The 14,437-nt window shown below is 45.9% G+C and overlaps 1 protein-coding gene across 4 annotated transcripts in view; it reads right to left on the reverse strand.

Moving 5' to 3' along the window:
* LOC122372265 (biogenesis of lysosome-related organelles complex 1 subunit 2-like) overlaps positions 1-9,820 on the reverse strand; it is a 35,202-nt gene extending 25,382 nt beyond the window's left edge. The window contains exons 1-2 of one of the 4 annotated variants that reach the window (XM_043349238.1): positions 9,763-9,820; positions 8,514-8,766 (exon numbers count right to left, since the gene is read on the reverse strand). In XM_043349238.1, the coding sequence (XP_043205173.1) occupies positions 8,514-8,622 (109 nt within the window). In that variant the 5' untranslated portion in view covers positions 8,623-8,766; positions 9,763-9,820. Of the gene's footprint in view, positions 1-8,513; positions 8,767-9,217; positions 9,323-9,732 lie in introns of those variants that run through there. The other 3 variants (XM_043349237.1, XM_043349239.1, XM_043349241.1) reach the window with 3 other exon arrangements.
* Positions 9,821-14,437: the final 4,617 nt, after the last annotated feature.

A 14,437-nucleotide genomic window follows, 5' to 3' on the forward strand; every position in this document is an offset into this window, starting at 1 on the left:
TCAGCCAAAGAGCCGTAAATGTAACTAAAAACCACATTCTATTGAAGTTAGATACATGTACAATACCTGCATATATGTACATTGCATAATCTAACCAGCGTCGAATGATTTGGTAACAAGCCGGGTCAATATAACATTACAGCCTAGTCTTCACCACCACCAATCATATCAATGCCAGCACAATCACCACAGGACGCGCGCATCCAAGTATACCTAACACACAGGTATCGCTCGCCCATAGATCCACTGTATCAATGCACGGTGATGCTAGGAACGACCCTCATCCCGGATAGGGGGTGAATGGGGGGAGGGGAGGGGACACACGGAATGTCATTCAGTCTCCACTGATGTGGAAGCCAGTGCCGCTCGTAGTTACAGTATTGGATATCAGACAGGTATTGTGATAGTTAGGGAATTAACGTGGGGGGCAGTCAATGGCTGTTTTCGGCTCAAGTCCATTGTATTCAGCCTAATGGGACCGCCTTGCCGACTGGTGGTAACGGCAGACTGGCTTATTGCCGTGAAGCGATTCAATGGCATGTTGTTAAACCTTTGACTGAATTCTTCATATTTCTTTTCTGAAAACTAGCAACACCGGCAGTCATGCTCACACTTCGTAGGTGTTGCGGATGACGCAATCGTTTTACAGAAAATCGACACATAAGTAACGCTCTCTCGTATAAGGATTTCCGGTGCAAACGAGAAAATTAATTTCAGTGATCTCTGAGCCGATTAAAAATCCTACGGGAGACCTTAACATAACTCGATACAATTCGCGACCAAGGATAGAACTCAGAACATTCCATGTTTGCCAACAAACATGCTAAATATCAACACGCTAAATATCGCACGTCGCACGTCGGTTGAGAAAACAAGCGTGTGGCACTATTAACCGGCTACAGACGACAGCTATCGCCCAACACTCATCAACAGACAACAGGTGGTTTTACACAGATGCTATTGAGCGACGGATCGCGACATTGGATCGCGACAATCCAACGTCCAATTGTATTGTAGACATTAGAGCGACATTGGCTTGTGGACTGGCTGCTACACCAACCAGGCAACATCCGCCTAGATATGTCATCCATTGTTTGCTCAGGCCACAATCACGTTTATGTGCCACAACAGGTCACAATCACAAAAAGTAAGGTCACATTTATGAACCGGTTGACCAATCAGCCTTCCACAATCCGACAAACTCGTTCTTGGTCCCCATACCCTCTCAGGCTCTCAACACTACCAATTCACAGCCCCCAGCTCATCTTCTCTCAACCCAACCAGTACTGCGGCATACCACGAAACACGCTCCGCCGAGTGTGACTCTTTCGGTAACACCTCATGAACCGTGACGCCTCATGCAAGCTGCATGGGGTCGCGGCACGGGAGTGCAGAGGAGAGTCCATCGGCGCTGACCTCTTACGAAGTGCATATTTGATGGGCTGTGGTGCCCGGAGGAGTCCGTTGACTCTACTCGGTGGCGGAGACGGGGCTGAGGATGGGGTTACCATGTGGGGAAGGAGGGGTAGGGGAAGGGGTAGAGGAGGGGGAAGGGAAAGGGGAAGGGAAGGGGTAGGGGAAGGGAAGGGGTAGGGGAAGAGGGAATTCTCAGGGAACAGGAGTATGAGAGAGAGGGTGAGAGAGAGAGAGAGGGATGGGAGAGAGAGAGAGAGAGAGAGAGAGAGAGAGGGTAAAAGAGAGAGGGTAAAAGAGAGAGAGGGATGGCAGAGGGAGAGGGAGAGGGAGAGGGATGGAAGAGGGAGAGGGAAGGAGAGAGGTAGAGAGAGAGGAAGTGAGAGAGAAAGAGTGAGAAAGAGAGCGAGAGAAAAAAGCGAGAGGGAGAGAAAGGGAGCAAGTGCGGAAGCGATACAATGCGAAATGAAGAAAGGGGAGTTGGGAGAGAGAAAAAGAGAAATTAAAAGCACAACTGCGACAAAAGCAGCACATACATGCCAATCAATTATCGCCAATGTATCCAAGATAGGAGAGAGGAGAGGGGTAGCCAGTTGACAGGCTGGGAGCAGAAGGAGGGTCGGGGATGAGGCCCTAGCAACAGCCGAAGGCCGCGACGACGGCGGGCCAGCCACCGAAACATGTTATATGGTGTGAAAGCGCACCACAAACAGTCCTAACTAGACAAGTCTCCCCATTAACATTGCGTCTGAGATGAGAAGAACAAGAAAACAGACGACCGAACAGGAAAGTTTCGAAAAAAAAAAAACTCTGAAAACCTGCTAGAGGCATAGAAGCAAGATGGTGAAAAATACGCCATCAGAAAGTTTGCAGGTCTCAGCGGGAACGAGTTCTCAGAAAATCATCTGCCGTTTTTCACGACGCCGAAAGCTTGTGAACTTCTCGGCGGCTTTTAAGATTCCCTTAACTACATAGAAACGCGGATAGCCTTTCATGTTATCATTTTCTGATCAGGTAGCGCCTGCAACATAAAATGTACTGAAACTCGCCCTATGGCAATCAGCATTTAAAAGTTTGCAGAGCGCAGACAAAAAGGCGACACCTTAGGTCCGCGATCTGAATCCATGCTCCGTTGAATTCAGATGAGGGTTACGGTAAGATGAGTTTGCTGCTATGGCAACAAAGTCAACAAGCGATCGACACTGTCACTGTATTTCTCAGTAAGTAATGCCGTAGCCTTGGCGCTTGGTAATGCCTGTGCAGTGTGTAACAGTGTGAAAATAATCACATTAACTTCAAAAGCCTGAAAACTGCGAGCAGATATTACCGAAGATGAGACCTTGCAAGCAGGACTAATGTCTTAGACATAGCCTGTTGAAATGCATCTCTGATTAAATGAAAAAGGAGCAAGAGGCATGGCAATAACGACGGTAAGCACGTAGCAACTTGAGTACACATTTCTTGTGATATGGTAGAGCTACATATTGGACAATCTACCGAGTGAAGACGCTTCATTTTTCCACGGCATCGGCGGCACGATTTACGAGATGTGCACTTGACAGACATTACGGCAGGATGTCGAGGTGGCCTACGAAACGAACAGCCTCCATCCCGTGTTGGTAACAAGGCGGGAAAATACTTAAGTCATAATCATTTGATTTAGACCGCCTACATTCATTTGATTTACGATTGTGTTTTATTCAGTGTGACCTTGCTATTCGACAAGATCATTCATAAGCATTAACTTGTTTTATTTTATCTTACTTGGCAAGAGACGGCAAGCATCAAATATACACAAGATGTTTTAATGAACATAACGCCCGTGGTTGGATTGCCATGTAGAGATCCTTGGCGGGCTCGGGCATATGACTCAAAATCCCCAGAGTGTAAAACTCGAAACACGTATCTCCCCCATAAAGCCACAACATTTAAGCTTGTTCACGCCTTGTGTTACAACTCCCTCTCCCTCTCCCCGCTCAACAATTTTTGTTACGTTACCCAACTACGGTCAACGATCCCGAATTCAACTTTTTTGTCTTAAAATCGGTTCCGAAATAATATTCAGGTAAAGCTTGTGAATTGGTTTCGATTGATACTTCAACCTCCCAACTCAAATCGGCAATGTCCCAGCCCCAAGACTGACTTTCCGGAAGATCATCATTCTCCGGCTCTCGAGCGACGAGCAATACCTACAGTCGACAGCGCCACCGCCATGGGCGCTGTGGTATTTCACAGCTCCGCTTATTGGCCGTGCACAGGGCTGAGCCATAAGCCAATAGAATATCATCAAATGGATACATAAACAAACGTTCATGCTTTACATTCATACATAAATGGAAGCCGCTGGTATGTGCAACAAGCACTTGATGGGAGGGGATGGGGCTTGTGTTGAGGAGATCTTCGTTTTCATTATGCGTTAGATATGATAGGGGAGAGTGGGGTGGGTTGTATCAGTTTTTACTCCGAGACCCATAACCTCGTAACTATCCGTGATAAACTCATTGTTTCCATACTATCCCCTTCCTTGATTCTTCTGCTTTTTTGTGCAAAGTAACTTTTCCGCTACCTCTACCAGTTTTTCTTCTACGGTCTCCCGAATAGAACAATGTTTTTGATACAACTTGCCCCATGGCTTGGGTGAGTTGTATCACATGGTGGGGTAATTTGTATCACTATTTCACGTTTCAGGGAGTGTGCTTGCTACTGGTTTTGAACATAACAACAACATTAAATGGGGTTAATACAATGTGTAGGTATGCTCAAAGGCTTCACTTTATTAGACCAAACTTAGGGTAATGCAATCCGAAAGAAACATCAACAGACTAGACGCAAAAGTGGCCCGTTAAGAGCAAAGAAGCCAACACATTGTGCCGAAATGGAACGAGCCTTGACTAGCTGCCTACAAACGCGAGCCAGGGCTTAGCTTTCGCGATGAAAAGCAACATACCCATACATACATACATGTTACAACATACCCCACCCGGCTCTGATACAACATGTACTTCGCCGCCATCTTGGAAAAAACATCCTCCTGCTCAAAAAACAGCGGACAGCTGGAGAAATCCGTTTTCTCTCACGCAGCCTTAGAACCTACCCTCACCACCGCTACGGAGATCTTTCAAATTCGTGCACATCTAAATGCCCAAAACACACATTTTCTTGCAACTCATTTTTTTAGAATGACATTAAAAAAACATAAAATCGGCTCTCACCTCGAGACGCGTCCACTCAGCCACAAGACAGAACAGGGAAAGATGGCGCCCGGAAAACCTCGTCGGCTGGTCGTGTCGCGAGCGCCATCCATTGGATAAGTTTGGCACAATTCGCCCTGATACAACTTGGACATGATACAACTCTCCCCGCTCTCCCCTATTGGGTGCAAGGGACCTTGAAATTTTTTCATGCTAGCACCATTCTAGCCATTTTACACATTTCTGGAATAAGCATTGCAAGGGTATTGACATCGCAAATACCTTTGACTAGCGCATGAGCAAGGACCAGCACAACATTACCAGGCTGCTGCCTGCTTTCAGAAAACAGTTTACCAGGGAAGCACATCGCAAGCCACGTGGAAGGCATACATACCTATTGACATTCACATAACCCTGTCGAATGCATAAGTCTGAAGGTTCTGGACGTCCCCAGTCACCTGAAGGGCGCCATTACCATCCGAATGAAGGTCCATTAAGAATACCTGAGCGCAGGGGCGGATCCAGAAAATCTCCAAGGGAGGGGCCATTAGAAACCAGGAGGCCCCCCCCCCCATAATCCCACCTGTTGGAGGCCCCATCTTCCCACTTGTTGGGCCCCCCCCAAAAAAAAAACTGCGTCTATTGAGCTTATCTAGCTGTTCAGGCAACATCTCAACATCTGTGCAGGCTTGGAGGCCCTCTGTGCAGGTTAGGAGGCCCTGTAAAAGTGGCCATCTCTGTGAGTATAAGAGACCTCCAAGTTATGAAAAGCTTTACCAATCTTCTAACAAAGAAGTCTTCTCAGCTAGTCTTCTAAGAAATAACTAAGTGGGTAGGTTAAAAAAACTCATCGGATTTCGGCCACTTTATTTTCAGGAGGCCCCCTTTTCAGCTTTTTAACTTTTTAACTTTTTATTTTATTTTTGAAAAAAAATCGGCCAAGGGGGGGGGCCATGGCCCCCATGGCCCCCCCCCCCCTTGTATCCGCGCCTGCCTGAGCGCCCGAACGCTAAACTAGCGGCCTCCAAACGTCCCAGGTGAGCCTCCTCCACTGCAGATACTCCCCATGGAGAAGCCGCCAATACGTTTCCATGGCAACCAACCCATCTCCATGACAACGGCGGAGTCACACATGCCACGCGACAAAGTTTCTCACTATGGAAATGCTTGCGGGCGTGGAGAACTTCCAACAATGCGAGACATTTGGCGGGTGGTAGGTGTCGAGTCGACATAGGCCGCATGCTGGGTGAAAACAGGGATCATAGGAGACATTTTAGGTGGAGGGGGGAGGCCTTAGGCCGATATAACCGAACAGGCAACAGCCAAGAACAATGTTTTTCAAACTCTTGGGGTCTAAGGCTCAGATGTGCATTGATCACATAAATTGATTCAGGATCAGATACAATCACTAGATCTGGGATCATATGGACCATAGGTATATCATGGATTAGGTATTCCTGGATCGGACACTCCGCCGATTTTCCGACCACCCGGCGGCGGCGGCGGATTTCCCGACGGCGAGGGCGCTGGCGCCATTTTAGCATTGCGGGCTATGGGCGGAGCGTGTCTTTTTGTATACTTTTGTCGTTTATTACTTACCTATAACCGATTTTGATGAAAATTTTTGTTTACCTGGTAGAACAGGAATTGAGGAATGTCATGGAAATATTCTTTTCCCAGTTTTGATTTAAGACGTTGCTTAAATTCTGCTGACAAGTGAGGGTTCGTGATTACAGCCGAAGAGCCAATGTTAGAATAAAGTTAAGTTTTATGCGATGACCTTAAAATAAGTTGATATTTGTATTAAATCATCAATAGGAAGTTGTTTGAGTGCCGAGGAACGATGATATTTGATGATAAATTGCATCGGCAAGTCAAGAATACCGGCTCAGTTTATGGGCATCAGGTAATGATTCTGTATGTGATAGTGACTAAATGGAGCCATAATAATCATAAGAAAGGACTAAAAATTATGTTTAAAGTGTCTGAAATTGTGTCTTATGAGCTAAAGTTCGCTAATTTCGCCCTCCATTACCGCGTTTTTAGCACGCAAGCCGGTGCGGCGGCCGCCGGCGCACTCGCCGCCGATGTTTCGGAGCTCCGCCACCAGGGCGGCCGCTTGGTCGCCGGCGCTAGTGTTGGGGAATAGGGAGTGTCCTATCCAGGAATACTTCATCCATGGGTATATCCAGCTTTCTATAATTAAGATCCAATATCATCACCATTCGTTCAGCAAAGTGGTATGCATTGGCGTAGATCACCTATCGTCACATAAATAACATATGGGTACAGGATGCATGGTGTATTGGTGTAAGATCCATGCAGATCCTAGATCATTATCCTTTATTGCCAGATCCTGTGAGATCCCACGCCCAATGCCTGTTACGTTTTTTCCGTAGGATTCGGAGGGATCATCGATTCTATCATTCAGGTTGGCCATCATATCATTCAGATCCTGGATAGTGGATCCCACACTCGATTCCATATACATTGACATAACAGAACCCAAAGGAATGATGATACAGGACAGGAGGCTGTGACTTTTTGCGTTTTATTGCCTAGTGTCTGCGGTTTTCACATAAGCCACAACGGGGTTCCGTAATCAGCGACTGCACAGCGTCTCACAGAAAGTTGATCCGGCAAACTTTCCCTAGCAACTGCGCATATTGTTAATGAGACCAGGCACCATCAGCGCAGGGTGCTGGTATATTGATGAGGACGCCGTAAGTCGACATTGACGTCACCAGACACCAACTTAGGTCTGGACTGTTGCACCAGAAACTTTCAGCAATAAGAGCCACATATGCAGCGTAGGTAACATTGTAAAATGAGTGATGTGTATAATGAGATGGTACTATGCACGTAATATGACACGACGCGATAATCGTTGGAAGTGTTGGTCTCCAGGTAAAATTCCGACGACCAGCAGTTTGGATGTGGCCTGAATGACCCCCCATTTGTCAGACAGATACATAGCTGTCAGCTCAGCTGTCAGAAGACCCAATATACCCTGGTCAGAACAACCCCGCTGTCAGACTCGAACCGAGTGCACCCCGGTCCCGGCTCCGCTCGAGTAGCGTGAGGGTGAGGGTGATAACCGCACCCAAATTACTGGTCGCTTTAAAAATTAATTTTAGGCGACCATAAACAGCAGATTTGCTAGGCTCATTAAGCAGGACAAGATCTGTTCTTCTCACTGACTTAAACTGGCTTAGATCGCTCCTCTCAACCATTGACCATCCTAGTCAGGAGTCGTATGGTATATCGAGCGCCGAAGCGACTCGAACCGGCAGGCTCTCGCTATCACGGTTACAATTTGAGTCATCGAACAAAACAACAGTCTTTTTATACTTTTGTGTATAAATATGTCATGGCATGAAAAAGCGACTGGTTCAGGAGCTAACTCTGTTCAAAGCATGCATTTAGCCCATTTCTGGATCGCCGCTTTCTGCAATGATACATTTGCCGTGACAGCACAGCACCATCACCATCGGCAGAGACAGCCTTGGCCACTGCACGGTGACTATAAATACGGGCCACTGACCATCACCTGTCCTGCTCTTATTTGATCTTAGACCGGAGATTAGGCGGAATCGAGGATGTATCCAGATGAAAATACCGACAGCCTCATGACTTTCCAAGTGCCTACTCCCTTTCCCACTTTCTCTTCCCCAAACATTCTGCCAGTCGTCTGGTTTCTATCATCATCTTTACTCAACAAAGCTAGTCAGTGGGACTTGTCACCTCACACCCCTTCCTTATTCTCTGTCCGTCCATCCCTCCCTCCCTTCCCTTCCCACTGCACACATCCCACCCTTGCCTGGCGAGTCAGCTGGTCTCTCTGTTCCTCCCTCCTTCTAACTCCTCCCAACTCCCCCTACCCTCTCCCCATGTCTCAGTGACACCCACCTTTGCGTGGCGAGTCGGCTGGGTCGGGGGTGTCGATGTCGGGCCGTCGGCGCGGGGAGGGTACGACACCCTCGCCACCCTCAGCGCCAGCGGGGGCAGCCTCGGCCATCACAGCTGACCTTCACGAGAGGCTGCTTCTTGAAGCTATCAGCCAGACAGAGATCTAAGAGATGATGCCTCTCAGGCAGTGTTCTGTTGTATCTACTGCCTCACAATGTCCACAGCAGGTTACAGGCCAGATTAGCACCAGTCACTGGGGACAAACAGACAGCAGAGCAATGTCAGTGTTTGTGACATACAAAGCAATGCAACTCACCTGTTAGCAGGCAATGGTGGGTATAATACATCAGCTATGCAGAGACATTATTCGCCTATACAAGGCAAATTCAATATTTACTATGTTCATTATGTAATAGGGTACCTACCTAATGCCTGTAGGTATTAGGTATCCAGGTGATGGGAATAGCAAAACAACCAATAAGTTTGCCAAATTACTGACTATTTGCCAGTTATTAAATACCATCCTGTTCATTATGCTTCACATTTCATATATGGCCTGGCCTGGACAACAAACTGACCCATGAAATTTGGAATTGTCTGAACAATATCGGGCTGAATGGCACAGCAATTGATATACTTAAACAGGTAGGATTGAAAAGTGGATAGCTTTGATGATTGAAAAGAAACATACACAACAAAAATACCTAAAAGCAGGGCCGGGGTAAGCAGTGATGGGCAGCGCAGGCATCGCCAATGCTTTGATGGTCTTTATCTTGCAAAAGTTGTTAAGTGTACCATCTAATAAGCAAATCATCATATATCAAACCTATCAATAAGCAAATTCTTATTGCGTTTGGGTGAAGAGTGCAGTAGGGGGTAGGCATTTGGGGCCGTTGCCCCAATTGCCCCCTAGACCCGCCTATGCAAATGCATATCCCGTAAGCAAGGTTATACATAACAGTCATGTATTGCACCCAACTCAAACTAATAGTAGGTATATAGAAGATGACCAATCAGCAAAACTCAAAAAAGCATTAAACTCAAAAGTGGATTTTGGGTATCCCTTCTACAATCTTCATAGAACATAAACAAAGGCAAAAGACCAAATTGAAATACAAATTCGTTCAGACAAAAACACCTAGTTGCACAACTACTTCCACGGTGCATTATCACATATCCTCTTACTTCAATTACTTCAATAACTGCCCGCAGTGCTCACCAATTACTCACCCCGGTTTATACAACTCACCCCCATCAACACCGCAAACACCGGAATCGCGGTTTACTTGACGACTTGACCAAGGCCCAAGGCTCAGTGCTGCCAGATGGGGAAGGCTGTAATCCTCCAGATCAGTTACAAAAATCCTCCAGATTCCTCCAAATCCTATTGGTAGATATAGAAAGGCGGTCTTGGACGCTGCGGGGGGGCTATACCTAACCCCAAAAGTTTCACCAAATTCTAAAAACTCATCGGATTTCGAATCCTTTCGCACTGCTGTGCAGTTTCAAAGATACTTTTTTTTAAAAAAAGTTAAGTTTTCGTTTTATACTAAAAAAAAACACAAAAATTTTCGTCGATTTCGGGCGCTGCAGGGGGGCCGGGGGCATTTGCCCCAAATGTCCCCCTTAGATCCGCCAGTAGTTTGGTACCCTCGTAGATATAGCTACAGACTGAGACATTCTGCAGTCTCACGGTGATAAAGGACGTGATATATCCTAACGGGTAGGGTGACGCTAGGCAGGAAAATGCCTTTTTAGTCTTGAATGTGTTATATTTTTCCATGAAATTGAATATAATAATCGGGCGACAAATCCTCCAGATTTTCCTCCAGAATCAAAAATCCTCCAAAAGCGAAATTTGTCCGCAAATAGAGTTCAAAATCCTCCAGATTTGCGGAAATCCTCCAAATCTGGCAGCACTGAGGCTATATAAACCAGGTAGAACGCTCCGGGAAAAAAGTTGGAAACAATAAATTAGTTGCGGCATTCCCTGATGACGCGAATGTGGGTCAGCGGCCGGCGGCCGGCGGCCGCTAACACTGTATGAGGATGAATGCACGGAACTTTTGTTTGTTGGAGATTGCGCTAGGCAGTTAAATGTTAATGTAAGGATATGTTTCGAAAGTAAATTGAACGACGCTTCGAACGCCGTCATTGAATTTGCGATACAACGACTATTTATTTAGTTAGAGCCGGCGAACTTTTACCTTCCGACCGCGCGGGGAGGCAATATGGTGCCACACTGACGCTTTTTACGACAGCTCAAAATTCTTTTGAGCTAAAGAGCTGAAATTTGACATGTCCAATCTTTTGATCAAGCTGGATCTTCTGGTACTGGTACGTCAGGTTGTTGACCTATGTTGTCGCTCGTGAGCCTCTACACAGTCCAAAAACAACGCAATTTCTGAACACTCAGTGCCAAGAAATCCTTCACAGAAAGATGACACTTGGCAGAAAGAATAGCTGTCGGTTTCTTACCGTTCGTATGTTTCGTGTTTTCACAAGAGTTTAGTAAGGTCAAGTCCCTCACGTCACCTCCCCTCATAACTCAATAGGACTAGGTTTACTATCATCATAGAAGCGTTTATATCAATCGCCGGAAATCTTAGCCAATCCCACTGGACACTGGATCCATACCCACATGGGGCCCTCCTGACTGGCCACTCCCTCTGAAATCCACAATAACATTGGGCTGCGGCCATAGTTATGTATTAATGCTTTTCACTAACAGAAATACAACAACTTCAACCAGCACAATGCACGCCGCCACAACAGTCCGACCCACGTCCCTGATATCGACTAGCACTCTGCCGGATGCGCATATGCGGAGCCAATCAGTCCGAATGTGACCTGCAGCTTACAATGTGTCGCATGGCACATGGCACAGGACGATTCCTAGCAGCTGTCGGCTGGAGTGGAGAAACAGCACGTTGCGACACACCGCGCCGGCGACAGAGCTCAGCAGGGCTGGTTGGAGGCTGGAGCCGGAGGTAAGGGCGGACACAGGCACAGACATTGCAAGACAAATAACAGGATGTCAGTTAGGGATATAATTCAAGACGAATGATTCAAGACGGACTGAAATAATGCACATTTTGCTCACTTGGATACCAACTTCAAACTTGACGTTTATAGCACCACGGAAACAATGGCCACACAGGAAAGAAACAAAAGATGAGGTGATTTTAACTCAAGGAAGTAAATAGAGGTTGCATATGATGGAACAGCTCGAAATGCAGACAAGCCCATATTTTGGTAATAGCTATCAGCTGTCCTACTCCTCTTCTCCCTTCATCAACTACTGGACACATCTGAAGCATCATATAATATAGGTAGCACCAATGTCCATAACAAAAGCTTGTAAAGTAGTTTTATGAAGCCATGCATGAAGCTATGCATGCCTACATCATGCATGTACCTAAACTCAAAATTACACATGCATGACAAAGGAAGCTTATGTAAAGAGAAGAGTTGGCAAAAGCATTTCATAGTTAAAATTATTTTAAACTGCACACAGGGCAAACATGAAAAGCAGCAAGTGTGCTATTCTGTTATGCTAAGAAATAGTCCAAAACAAAAAAAAACATCTTTTCATGTTTGAACTGGTTGTTCTTCTATGCCACTTCATCCATATCTTGATTACAGATGGGCTGTTGCTGTAGGCTGATGAAGTGACACTTGATTGCCTTTGTGTGAGCTTCAGTTGTAGCCTCCTAGGTACTGCACTGGAAAGCAGATTGAATTGAATGCCTCTGAAAGATAGGAATACAGGCAAAGTTAGCTGTAGTAGTGTCAATGATAATAGACATGGCATTTTTGTCCTTTGACATACATTTGTTGAAGTACAAAAAGGTACAAAATAAATTGGTTTGTTTCAAGACACGCACACTGCACAAAGCCGCACAGACATAACACAGGCATATGAAATTGGTACACATAAAACTTGATGATTAAAAAGGTCAAAAGTCGCAATAATAATTGAAGTAAAAGTTACAATCACAATCATTTGATTTAAAATGACTTGACAAAGTCACAAGACGCAACGCTCCTATTCTGATTCACTTAAGAAAAGCTTTTATGCTTTCATTATCCTCCACATATCAACCAGCTTGATACCAGGCTGTACAATAGTGTGTACCATTTTACCCCATGTTGCCCCACGTTATTTTTACCCCATGTTGCCATTTTATTAGAGCAAGTAGGGTTACAACTTACAACAACAATGCTAATGTCAAACCCACATCTGACGACTGCAACCCGTACTGCAGTTTCAATCACCTTACAAGCACACCTTCTGGCAGTTTGATGGGCAGAATGGTCATTACTACTTTCTCCTCATATTCAACACATATTTCCTTTATACAGATACAATTTAGACCTGGTTATGGCAAGCATTTTCGAGAAAAGATATGATAGAAGTCCAAGACAAAGGTCGAGAGAAACAACACCAACATAAAACACCGACTATGTAGCACTAATACTGTTAAATTCATAAACATATATACATGAGTCGATCAGAAATTCACTGTAGATTTCGAAAATGGTGTCAAATGCCACTCAAATACCCCCATTCGCATGTACGAAGCAATAAAAGACTGACCTTCAATTCCGCGTGCCATTCTCCATAGGCCACTGTGTATTAAATAACGCGTTCACTGATCGCAAAAAATGAGACCCACATATGACGCGTTTGCCACCAGCCAATCAGCGCTCGAGATGCCGAACGCTGATTGGTGGAGAGGGCCGTCGTTAGCAGTCCATTACACGTTGTTTTCCTTGAACATGTGCGTGAGCGCTGATGCTGCTCACGGGTTGTTGCCATTTTTCGTAATGCTGAAGGCACGGGAGCGAACCCCCCTGCCAAGGCCCTAAAACATAAGGGTCTGTTCCCGTCGCTCCTCCCAAAAAATCTCGGATGAGGTTGGATGAGCTTGGAGGAGAGCCGTTTCAGAGGAGCCACGGGAACATTTTCGCGAGGAAATCAGCTGTTTGCGGGCTGTAACGGTCGGCGATTTATGGCGCGCAAACATAAATCAAGAGATAATAATCGCTTTCTAATAAAATAACCTTAGATTAATATCAAACATTACTATTTAAAGATATCCAATCGTCATCAATCACTAAAATCATTTCCACTTCCCTCAAATCTCATTAATAAACAATTCACATTTGTATTACGTGCGCCAAATATGTCTACGCAAGAGCCTCCTCCAAAAAACCAACTTTCGTTTGGGATGAGGGAGGAGGTAAATAGTGGTGGTGAGATGTGAAATCAAGATGAGCTTGGAGGAGCTTGGAGGAGCGACGGGAACGATTTTTTGAAACGAGAGGAGGTTAGAGGAGCTTGGAGGAGGTTAGAGGAGCGACGGGAACAAACCCGACTTGACGGACTTGACCGCATACGCATTGCAAATTCGCCACACTTCCAAGCGTTTTTAGCGACTGGGCCTTGAAGGCTCTGGTGGCGACATCTATAAATCTGTTATAGCCCTGCCTTGCCTAACTGCCAAAACTCATCGAAGAGGCGCTGCAGCTGTATGAGAGGGAACGGTGCTTAGCCGAGAATCGAGATTGAGATCAACTTAGGACGTGAATTGCGGAAATCACGTCGTATCATAGATGCTGCTACCCAAGATATGCCTCGAGTAGGATTAGCCTTTTTGCTTGATGACATTCCCGGTAGCCGGGTGCAGTGACTACCTTGGGGCTGGGTGGCCTGTCCTCTGGACGGGCTCAGCCCCGGTGACTCACTAGGGTGCCTGCCCAGACCAATGTCTCCCCCTACATCCTATCATCCTCCCGGCTCTGAAATGGTCAAATTGGACCGAAATGGCCTAACCCAACAAAACAAACAAACAAACAAACAAACAAAAACAAAGTGAAAAGCCGCCCAACGTTTTGTGATCAACACGGGTCATGTTCTC

This window comes from Amphibalanus amphitrite, unplaced genomic scaffold (genome assembly GCF_019059575.1).
Source record: "Amphibalanus amphitrite isolate SeventyFive unplaced genomic scaffold, NRLGWU_Aamphi_draft 001337F_arrow, whole genome shotgun sequence".
NCBI classification, from domain to species: domain Eukaryota; kingdom Metazoa; phylum Arthropoda; class Thecostraca; order Balanomorpha; family Balanidae; genus Amphibalanus; species Amphibalanus amphitrite.